This window comes from Cryptotermes secundus, unplaced genomic scaffold, assembly GCF_002891405.2.
Source record: "Cryptotermes secundus unplaced genomic scaffold, Csec_1.0 scaffold509, whole genome shotgun sequence".
In the NCBI taxonomy this organism is placed as follows: Eukaryota; Metazoa; Arthropoda; class Insecta; order Blattodea; family Kalotermitidae; genus Cryptotermes; species Cryptotermes secundus.
In genome coordinates this window covers 329,059-340,946 of record NW_019725420.1, presented here as the reverse complement: position 1 = coordinate 340,946, position 11,888 = coordinate 329,059, and the positions used below count along the sequence as shown (strand labels likewise).

General features: G+C 38.2%; 1 protein-coding gene across 1 annotated transcript in view; it reads right to left on the bottom strand.

Annotated features, from left to right (window-relative positions):
• Nucleotides 1–11,888, bottom strand: part of LOC111863352 (T-complex protein 1 subunit delta) — a 30,838-nt gene that overhangs the window by 10,748 nt on the left and 8,202 nt on the right. The window contains exons 3-11 of the mRNA XM_023849601.2: nucleotides 11,808–11,888; nucleotides 10,165–10,416; nucleotides 8,511–8,606; nucleotides 7,068–7,229; nucleotides 6,721–6,860; nucleotides 5,472–5,568; nucleotides 2,528–2,635; nucleotides 2,088–2,218; nucleotides 569–682 (exon numbers count right to left, since the gene is read on the bottom strand). The exon at nucleotides 11,808–11,888 is cut by the window's right edge and continues 3 nt beyond it. Of these exons, the coding sequence (XP_023705369.1) occupies nucleotides 569–682; nucleotides 2,088–2,218; nucleotides 2,528–2,635; nucleotides 5,472–5,568; nucleotides 6,721–6,860; nucleotides 7,068–7,229; nucleotides 8,511–8,606; nucleotides 10,165–10,416; nucleotides 11,808–11,888 (1,181 nt within the window). The remainder of the gene's footprint in view (nucleotides 1–568; nucleotides 683–2,087; nucleotides 2,219–2,527; nucleotides 2,636–5,471; nucleotides 5,569–6,720; nucleotides 6,861–7,067; nucleotides 7,230–8,510; nucleotides 8,607–10,164; nucleotides 10,417–11,807) is intronic.

The window sequence follows — 11,888 nt, the reverse complement described above, 5'->3', positions numbered from 1 at the left end:
TTAAATGAAGTGTGATTTCGAATATTTCGAATATAAGCCACACCCCAGTTTTCCTCTTGAATTTTTGGCAAAAAAATGTGCGGCCTATACATGCGTAAATACGGTACTTTTCTTGTACAATAAACACAGGTTGTCATAAAAGGACTGCTACTGCTGGGAATAGACAGTAAACTGAAATATTAATATAAATGAAATATGCTGTGTTCTTAAAAATAATTAATAGCAGTTAAAATTAATTCAAAGTATTGTTTAAGTATATGAACATAGTGATGGCCCTATTTTTCTCCTGCGGGTACACAGAATACCTTGTGTAGTTGGCTGTGTGTCCCTCTGTGACGTGTTTGTCTCACTCAGGGTTGTGGAAGTGTGCAGGATGTGATGTGATGAGCAATGAAGGGAATATCACTGGAGAAACCAAGAACGAGACAAAGTGATCAAATGATACAGAACAGAGTATGGAAAGAGCGGACACATATATAATGGAAGACTAGTGGGAGAAGGCTCTGTCACAGGACAGCCAACCTTGGCAAAAACATCAATGAATGTGTCATTAACTGAATGACATTACATAGAAAAGACTAACCTGAAGCAGTAGGCATCCACTCCAGTAATGGTCTGTGCATAATGTGCAAGCTTCAGCCCAAGTTCTGTTTCTGGAGCACCACCCCCCGCAATCAGTGCCCTACAACACATAACTATCATGTTAATTTGTAACTGACAGTCACTGTATGTAGTATACAAGCTCAGATGTTGGTTCAGTCAGGAGCATGTGATCATGGATATTCAGGCGTGTTGTACGATGTCACAAAGAACATCACTACCAACCTCTGAAACACAAGTTTCTCTCATACAAGAAATTTTCCAAAATGAAACACAAATTAACTCTCTCATAAGACATTTAGTTATTTCTTAACAGACAATCTACGCAGACTCAAATGTTACATGAGTGTACATTAAAATAACCATTTACGTGGCTTTGAAATAAGCGAGTGTGGCAAGCTCTGCAATGCCTGCCTCAGAGACCAATTTTTCTTTGCATAAAATTCAAACAAATGTCAAAACACTTTCTACTTCATATCTGGGGTACAAAGTCTCCACTGTGCTGTGTAGAGACACAGTTCCTACACTGTCTGTAGTACTAGACCTGGTGGCAATAAGGTTAAGATACTGTGAAAGCATCAACCTACAGTTACTACTAAAACTTTTTTGTGACAACTGGCTGTGAAAGTAAAAAATGTACCTATTTGTGTTGGCTTCAGACTTTACGCTGCTAATGTGTTTACTACAAACATTCAACATGCTACCTATTCTAATTAAACTTTACATAAATAACTACCCTGAAATGACAGCTTCTATGAGAGAAATATTACATGAACTCCCCATATACCACATGAAAATTATGCTACAAAATTTCACTGCAAAACTGTCAAGTGAATATACTTTCAAATGGACAACTGAGAAAAAGAACTTCATTAAATTTGTTAGTGATAATGAAGACAGAGTAGTAAACTTTGCCATATCAAAAATCAAACTATCAAAGTACAATGTTTCCACATCACAAGATCCATAAATATACCTGCACTTCTCCTGGATATGCAGTCAGAACGGTCATATTTAGATATATAAGAATGTCACTCGGGTACGTATATTGGACTGCCAATTATTTATACAAGCTGACTGTGACAACAACACTGCGTGGTTATTGCAAACATTAGGGACACTGTAAATGAACTCCTCAGAAATTTGATAGATTTCACACATGTGAAAATTAAAGAACAGTATCAGGTTACAATTCCAAACATCTCTGGAAAACTTAAATGCTGCTGACATCAAAAGGGTCTGAGAATATATCAGACAGTCGGGTTATAGTCAACTTAAGTGCAGTGATCATTTCCAACACTCATACAATCAATAAAACCAAAAATTTACTGGTATACTCTGACAACTGAAATGTCACCATACACTCTTGGATGTAGGATACGTACTTGAAAAGCTTCTATTAATTCTGAAATTACCAAATTAAACTTATACAGGTACAACGAGTTAACCAAGACAAATAATATGCCAAACATCACGATTAAGCTAACCTCTGTTTGACAAGACACCGCACCACACACAGAGCATCGTGCAGGGATCGATCGGCCTCCTCAAGCACCAACTTGTTGCTACCGCGGAGAAGAATGGTCACAGTGCGACCTGAATTCTGTATTCCTGTCACCTGGAAGTGAAGATATCATTGTGTTTAAAAGTACAAACCACACATTACACAGCAATGGATGCTGTTCATGGGTGAACCTGTATCAAGACAGTCAGATTTTGACATACTTGTTTCAGGTTTAGACACCATTAAATATATCAGCTCCAGTGGTGCGTGTGTCCTCAGTATTTTAATAGATTGCATGGCATGCTCGCCAGGTGAGGTGATTCTTCTCCCTCTGCTCGGCTCCAGAGACAGTAATTAAGTGTTACTTTGTCGGTACCAACTACTGAGGTGTAATGCATCTGCAAACTGAAGATCACAACATACCTTCACAAACTTGCTGTTCCCTGTTTGCACCTGCTCCACTAATTCAGCATTAGCAAGATGTTCTGGCAGGAAGTGGTCCAAACTTGCAATAGGCCGACAACCTAGAGTCTGTTAATAAAGAATTCAGTATGTTTAGTATCTTTACTTGCTGGCCGAACTCAAATTTTGGTTTCAGACAGGGTGCCATAGGAATTTAAGTTTGTTATTTAAAAACGCTGTCAGTATTGGGACTCTACAGTGTCACAGTGTCAATGATAGGATGGTTAATGAATATGGAGCAGTTGGTGGAATGAGAACTGTTTGGGGAAATTTAAATACTCACAGAAACCTGTCCTAGTGCCACTTTGTCCAACAAAGTGCCCTATAAAAAAAAAAGGAAATACATAGATCGGATAAAAAGTAGTTCTGAAATGACTTTATTACCTGAGGTAAACACACTTACATTCCTTCAATATAATCGCCCCCCATGTGTACCACCTTCTGCCAAATTTGTGGAAGGCATCGTACACTTCTGTTGATGTCCAGCAGTGACCGCCCTACAGCACAAATAATCTCCACTTTTGTGTTGTAACGTGTCCCTCGTAGTGGTTCTTTCATTTTGGCAAAGAGATCATAATCACACAGACTCATATCGGGTGAGTATGGTGGATGTAGCAGTATCTCCCATCGCCAGCGCTACTGGAGTGAGAACAATCCCTGAGAACTTCATGAGAGGCCCCTTCATTGTGAACGTGTAACTGTTTGGTGTGCACTGTCAAGAGTAGGGATTATTGGTCCCTAATTTTTGGAAGAGAATTAGGTTGCAGTTACGGTGAATTCTGTTTGCTATGTGAAAATGATCGAAGAATCTTTTTTTGCAAAGTCTTGACGAAATGGATGTTGGGGATGTGTGGTTTCAGCAGGATGGAGCCAGGGCACACACACGGCGCGAACTGCAATGTGTGTTCTGCGGGAACACTTCCCCAGGCGCCTCATTTCTTTGAGGGACAATCTTCAGTGGCTGGCGCGCTCACCCGATATAGCCCCTTGTGACTATTTCTTATGGAGGTATCTGAAATCCCTCGTGTACACCTATCATCCAAAGACCCTTGCTCAACTGAAGGAGAATATTCGCCAAGCCACAGCCAACATACCCATCGCTATGCTGGAAAGAGTCGACTGACACTTCGGAATTCAGGCAAATCAGTGTATCACCAATTGGGGGGTGGGGGGTGCTCCACTTGTTGGATACAATTTTTAAAACACAGTAAACATAAATTTCCAATGTTGTAGAATATGGAGAAAAAATAATTACGATACCTATAACATCTTTTGTTTTATTGACCCTTGAAATCAGCAAATTATGCTGCTGCACCCTGTATGTAGGAATAACACAAGGAAAAGAATAGATCAATTGTCAATCAGAATTCTGTTAATTGAGGGGCTCTGTGAAATATGCTAATGCTGTAGAACACAAAGCGCCGGGCCAACATTCATCCAAAAAAACAGTGCCCCGTCTAAGAGAAAGGAATTTTATAAGCAAGATTCCACCAACTGAAGAAATCAAAACAAAAACATCATGTTGTGTCAAAATCTGTGTGATGTGGGACTCTGTGTGGAATATTTTCATGACTAACACACCCAGCTGAACTTCTAAGGTAATATGATTCTATCATTCATAATTCTTATAGGCTTACTGTTCCAAAAAATAATTTTAAAGCAGTGTGGATCAATACACCGATTCTATATACATTTCTGAACGTAGTGTGAAAATCAGAAAAACAGAACTCCAGTTTTTCCCAATTTATTACACTTTAAGTGAAATGTTGCACCCTTCGATTTAAATGTTTAAATATTCTCCAGCATAGGAGTTGAGCAGGAATTTAAATGCCTGCCAGCAGTGAAGGGTTAACCATAAAAGTGCAAGTTTCAAAATTTCTGGCCATTATAAAAGTTGTTATATCTAAGTGCATATATCTCTGGCGATTCATACAGAAAACACAGTCGAACAAATGGAAGGAACTTTTTCCTAAATTTGAAGCGCTCAGGAAGCTTCTGTATCTTATTTCACGACAGAAGAGGAGCTCTGAAAATATGAACTGGCAGGCTGCCAATATAAGAATCAAGGATGGCCCTTCTGGGGTTAGCTTACTAAACCATCATTTGTCTGGAAACTGAGGAAAACTAGAAACCATACCAAGAATATGATTCCTGTTATATGAAACAGGAGTTCTAACCATTTTACTGCAACATTTCATACTGTGGGTATTAATATATAATGTGTAACATATGAAACTGTTCCCCAGTATGATCAGCCACTTCATCACCATGAAACTGTGCTCCGAAGAAGTCACTCACTGGATGGAATTCTGCACAGGTCCCAGAGCCACTCTAGTTAATGGAATTGGGGGGGAATCCCCTAGCAGGATTCAAACCTATCATTCACCAGTAGCCAGTCACTTTACTGTTCATTCATTTACACCGAAGTGCTTTTACAGCCAAGAAAACGTACATTTTTCTGAAAAATTATAAAGGCTGTATCTGGTACTGGATATTGTGCAAGAACTGAAAAACTTGCAGTGACAAGGATATAGAGGAAACTGCATAATGAGCTTTGGTATTTGCACCCCTCTTCTGATTTTGTTACTCATATAATGACTAAATGTGGTAGAGACAGACCAAGGTGTTGCATGAATAAAAACAAAAAATTTGGGTTGGAAAACCTTAAGGGAAGATATCAACTGGGATATGCAGATAAAGATAGCCTTATAAATACAAGTTTCCACTATGTGACCGAGTTCAACTGGCTCAGAGCAGGAACCAGCAGCAAACTTCTGTAAACTCTGCGACTCAGCGATTATCTTTAGGTTCCACACCAGAAAACTGACTTTTGAACTACTCTGAAAACCCCAAGTACAATAGTTAGTACTCTAGGTGTAGGGATCTTGTAAACCTCACATCTTACCTTGGTAATGAATTCTATGTCTTCTCTCTCAATGTCTTTCACTACCATCACTTTTATTTTGTCCAGGAAGTGAATCGCCAAATCACTGAGCGCATCCCTGCAACACAGTAACATGAAGACTGGGTTCAAACCAGAGAGGATAGAGACAAGAAACTGTAACATTACAGACATAGTTACCTTTGCTGGTTAACAGGACATGTATACTACAACACTGTTAATATAGTAAATAATTCCAAATCCTGTATAATTTGAACTGTCAATCCCTGTCCAAACAGATACAGCTCTTTAGGCTTTCTAATGTGAATAATCCACAGTTCAGCTAATTTGTAACTCAAACTGGTAACTAAGTAATTTGGGCACTAAAAATTTAAATTATAAATGTCCAGTAAGCAACTTGCAATTTTGGAAGTATAAGCATCCCTACAGAATTTCTGAACACACATGTGGCTGGTACTGAGCAGACAGACTCAAACTGGAGAACTGATGACTGGATCTGGGGAGGGAAGCTTGTTGAAAATTTCTGTGAAGGCACAGGAAAGAGGGGGAACAGGGGTCAGTTTGTTCAAGCATCTGTGAAATAAAACACTCTTCTTCTCATTGTCTTTTCTTGGTGGATAGCAGACAGTATCACTATACAGGAATTGCTGAATCAGAGGCAATTTCAGAAGTAATACTGTCAACATGCCTAAAAGATTGTGATATAACAAGAAAAGCTATAGAGGGTGCAAAAACTGATGAAATGACGTGAATCCAAGAAGTCAAGCATTCAAACTTTGAAGACAAATTACCTAAACAGCCATGCCCATGCCAATAGCACTCTCAGAACTGAGTTCAAATGTTTAAATGTTCAAATGGCTGGCTGCAAAGATTTAACCAATGACATAACATGGTGTTACAGATAATTAATGGTGAAATTTGTTCAGCAACCATCGAGCTGCTGACAACTGACACAGAAATGCGGTACCAGTACTAAACGTGACACAGAAACCATACAGCAACATTCAGCTTTTTCAGTCTTATCAGTAAATGGTACATAATCAGGAGTGTTAAAAAATTCTGACTAACTGAAACATGTCATTTCACACATATCTCATAAAACTATACTAGTGACAAGACATTTGGACCACTTCATTGCAAATAAAGCTTTACATCATCTTGAGGCATCAATGTAATTTGGAATACTGATTATTTAAACAAATCTATTTTCCACCACACTGACTAGACTCATGGTACTAAGGTCTCAACGTGCCTGAGTATAGACTTCTGCACCAGCAACACATTGCAGCCAGATTTCTTGATTTGCTTCACGATGTTCAAGATGTATGCCCGCTCCTCCTTCAGCACACGGTCCATAGCTGCATAGTCTGACACAATCACACTGTGGTCCATCTAGAGCATTACAACACATATCAGCCAGTGAACCACAAACCTAACTTCCGACTGCTGAAAATTTAATGTAGTCTGCCACACTGAGTCTTATTAAAACTGGTCAAGTAGTTTGGACCTGGACATGACAATATATTTCTCTTGAAAATAATACCCAAAACCTACTGAAATTACCTTACACAAATGACACTGTATAAAGTACAAACTTACGTCTGTCTTGGGAGGGGAAATGCAGAACTGTATGAGTCCAATCTTGGCCTTCTCAACCCTCCTGGGTCCATTCACATTTGCAGTTCTCTGTGTAAACACAAGCCCATCAACCAACTCTGTGTCCTCCACAGTGCCACCAAGCTTCTTGATGATTCTAATGTCCTGTGAAGATTATATAAAGAGCTATCATGTGAGATTTGAGGTTCTTACAGTGGACAGAACAAAGACTGTGTCCTCTTGGATAAGACATCATGTAGTCTGGTAGAATTCAGAGGAATACACTGCTTCCATCTTCAGGGTAGAAGAAAATGAAGATTAAGGCAGCATGGTCCATCAAAAAACATTAGTAAACTTCTACCAGAGTATACACATTACATAAAATCTTCAATGTACTACCAGTTCCTTTTGGACTGCATACATGTGAAACCTCCTGAGTCCTTAATACCATTAGAACCAACCAGAAAGTCTATGCCTGCAGCCAAGCCACTTTACTCACTAGCATATTTTTAAATATACCTTGAAATATTCACAATTTCACGAACTTCCGTTTTTCACGCCTGCCTAAACTGTTCTCTACTGTACTGTATCAAGAGAACCTTCTACTTAGTGCAATGTAAATTCCCAGAATAAATACTGTTCCAGTGATAAGCAACCAGATGAACCATCAGGTATTATCACAAATGAAAAGAAATATTATTATTTATCAAAAAATTTAAATAAAAAAATCAACATCTAAAACCCACAATTTGTTATATTTATAGTTTCGAGATGGTACTTTTCAGATAAGCCTGGATACTCAGAAGTCTGTAGCAAAGAAACAGTCCTAAGCTTATCACATGCTATTCTGCAACATTAAAAATGCTAATCACAAGAATATTAACTATCTCGTTTTGTTTGTATTACTGCTATCATTATTAATTAGGACTGTGACAAAAATTTATGTAACAAAATATAAACTACATACTACTACCATTTACTTCACAGCCTAGACAGGGTGCAAGGTATTTAACTACACCTTGTGCAAAATATGTCACACTGGAAAACCTAGAAGGTGCACAAATACAAGTAATAAATAAAAAGCCACAATGGTAATTTCAGCATATGTAGCTGTACTGATCTGAAGAGAAATATTTTCAGAGTTCAATATCCAGAGTCTTCAAACAAAATATTCCCAATATTACACAAATCGTGGATAACTCGTCAGTTATCACAATTTTTTTCTCAGTTTCATCCAGTGCTGTTTTCATTATTTATTCAATTTAATTTTGTACCTGGCATACCTAGTCTCCCTTATTCCAGAGCAAACTGCTGTGGTTATCATCACACTGTTCTGGCATTAGTATTTGAACACCACAGAAATGAACATGTTATAAGAAAAAGCATTCTAATATTAATATTCCAAAAATAAGATCTTAATATATCATTGGAACCTGATAAACATACCTTTAAGTCCACATTTTTGTCCTTTGCTGGATCAATGACCTTTAGAACAGCCTCAACTGCTAATGGAGCCAGCAAACTGGACTGCTGAGAGACCACCTGTAACAGGTATGCAACTTGACTCAGTGACCCCACATCGATTACTGTCCTATGCACTGCAACAATGACTGAACAAAGGTACCTTCATAAAAGGAAACAGAATGAAACTGTAAGAGAGTATGATTTATAAAAAGGACTTTATTATGGTCACAAAAACCACTGAAACTATGAATTTCTTAATTTTAAATATATGTAAAACCAAGGCATAAAATGTATTTCCCCCCAGCATTTTGTCATAATGAATAATCCGTAACTACCTGCCACAGATTCTCTAGCAACTTTTTCCAGAAACTGTACTTACAATTTTGTTCCGAAGTTACTTATGGCTAGAGTCCATAACAGTCACATTAGCCAAGCCTACCCTTTTGGAGACTGCTCACATTCTAGAATATGCATGCAGCCACCACCCACCTATTACCTTGACCTAGCAAAAATGGCAAAGAGGGTGAACTGAAAACATGTTTCCTCCCACCCAACCTACAAGTTAATAGTCAAAGTAATCACTGACAATAGCTGCATGCCATGACTTGGAGTCTTCAGATATAATTTAGAAGCCTTGGGTGAGTCAACCTTGCAGATTGGTGGCAATCTACTGATATCACGTTCTAACCATTCAGAAATATACATCACATCATGTACTCTGGACACCCTGCTCAATCAAGCAGCTTGTTTGATTGCGTACAGTGTCAGATGGTTAGTGAACAAAGTGAACTTTTCTGTATCTATGCTTGTGTTCAAGTTCAACCCTAATTGAACAAATGAAATAAAGAGCTTACACTTGAATATAAAGCTCAAAATAAGTCGTGTGTGAAGTTGGCAGATCTTCAAAAGGTGAAATACAAAAGCAGTATGATTAACTTCAAAATTATTTCCAATACTGAAGGACAAAGGGAAAACACAGTCACCTGTTCTATGTGATGGAAGTCTGATAACACAGAGACAAATAAATATGGAGAACAGAGATTTGAAATCTGTGCTCTTCGAGTGATTTTGCCAAGAGATAGCTGCTCATATACCAACTGATGTACCTATGAGCAAGGCAAAGGAGACAGTGTTGCAGCAAGATTAATAACTGAGAACTATCTGTGTTCTGAAGGATGGTTCTTAAAAGAAGTGGTTTCTACACAAATAAATACAATTACATATTTAATAATATCAAATTGACTTCTAAAATAAGTAATGCCATATTAAATGAAAAAAAAAAATGGTTGGGGGAACAATTTCAATCACAGAGAAAATGTGCAAAAATAAAAAACAAACTCTGTGGCTTTACTCTGCAAGCAAACTACACCAACCGAGCGACCACAACTTGTCAACAAAGTTAGTCAACATCGACAGTTATTTCAACCACAGACAAACTAAATGAAGGTGCAAGTTCTAGGAGGCTGACCATTTTGTACACTACAAGTTGGTTATTTTCTAAAGAGAAATTCACTAAATAAGGCAAAATGACAGATCGCATGAAAAGCAGTAATACAGAAGTGATATACATGGCAAAGGGGAGTGGAATGACCTTTATTAAGTGATGTTTATGTCCATGGGTGACTACAATCTGTACCTTGGAATTTAGTGCAGTGGAAGCACTCTTGATGAGACTCTCTTTATCTGTCAGTTCAATGGGTCTGGACATTCCAGCAAGGATCTCCACAGCCTTTGCAGCTGCACGCTGGAATGCATCTGAGATGATAGTGGGATGAATGCCCCGCTGAAGCAGTTTTTCTGCAGCTTCCAAGAGACTGCCCGCAACCACCACAACACTGGTTGTTCCATCTCCTGCCTCAATGTCCTGAGCTTTTGACAGCTCAACCAACTGAAAGTTGAACAAGAAAATACATAAATAGCCATAGTTCAAACCCAAAGGAAAATTGATTTCAAGATGTAGAACATGAATATGGCCCATCTCATACTCTACCACTGTACTGTCAATTAAGACTTATGTTTGCCATCAAGTTACTTAATGGGGCATGCGGTAGTGCAGCTGTTTTAAGGCACTATGCTACAAGCCTGAACGTCGCGGCTTCGAATCCTGATGAGGCCATTGGATTTTTTCCATTTACCTAATCCTTCCAGCTGTACTATGGCCCTGGGGTTGGCTCAGCCTCTAACAGAAATGAGTACCAAGAATCTTCGGGGGGGGGGGGTAAAGGATGGCTGGTGTGTGAGGCTGACAACCTTACTGCCATCTGTGAGCCCCAACGTCTAACAACCCCTATGGCCCTTCAGGGCCCATTACAGGAACAGCTTTACATTTCTTACCTTATCAAGTTACTTGACATACTTTGATGTTCTAAATCCCTGCTCTTCTGGGGACATCATAATTTTTTCTTAGGGTTCCTGTTTTTATATCTTTGACTATTTTTACATATTAAGGTCTTACTAATAAGTGTAGCTGTCTTGTCCTCATTTCAATAAACCTGCACACATTCTAAGCCTGAACAGATATGCTAAGTTTATAAAACTTCATTATGTAACCCTGAAGATGTCAGAAAAGCAGATAAAACATGTAGGGGTACAACATAAAATAAGATTTTACTAAATCAAACTGATCTCAGCTGTAACTTTTGGTGAAAACACATGTTAAAATGTTACCTCGTTCATAATAAAGTAAAACCTCGTTAACAGATTTACATTAGAGCACTTTACCAGCCTACCTGCACCAGTAAACATAATGTAAATACAAATACAATCAACAGAAGAGCTTTTTTTTTTTTCAGAACCCACCTTGTAAGCTGTCTAATACTGTGCGAAGAGTGACGTAACATTTTTTCCTTTGAGTAGACTATCCCATTATTCCAGCACATGTAATTCTCAGAAAGGCGAGTCTTTTAAATTTCATCCTCTTTTGATTGAGATTATGTTTTGTTCATCATAACCTCTTACACATCAGCTACTAACATCAATCAAAAAATAAATGTATGAGAAGTTTGGCTGTCATGATAGTAAACATTAAGGTTATGGTCTTCAGTGATGTAACACTGTGTAATATGATACAGAAGTACCTAATGAGATGCCTTATTAAATTTATAGCATGACTTGCATTTGGTTCTTTCAAAATGCAGTGTAAATGAATGCCATGCTATGTGCCCAGGATAAAATGCACAACACCACCTTAACATCATAACTACTGGACTAAAATTATAACACCTGGAAGCAAAGCATATTCCAGAAACTTAACAAACACATAACTCCACGTAAGTTTACCATTTTTGCTGCTGGATGTGTGACACTAATCTGTTTCAGAATTGTTGCTCCATCATTGGTGATTGTCACTTCTCCATTGCC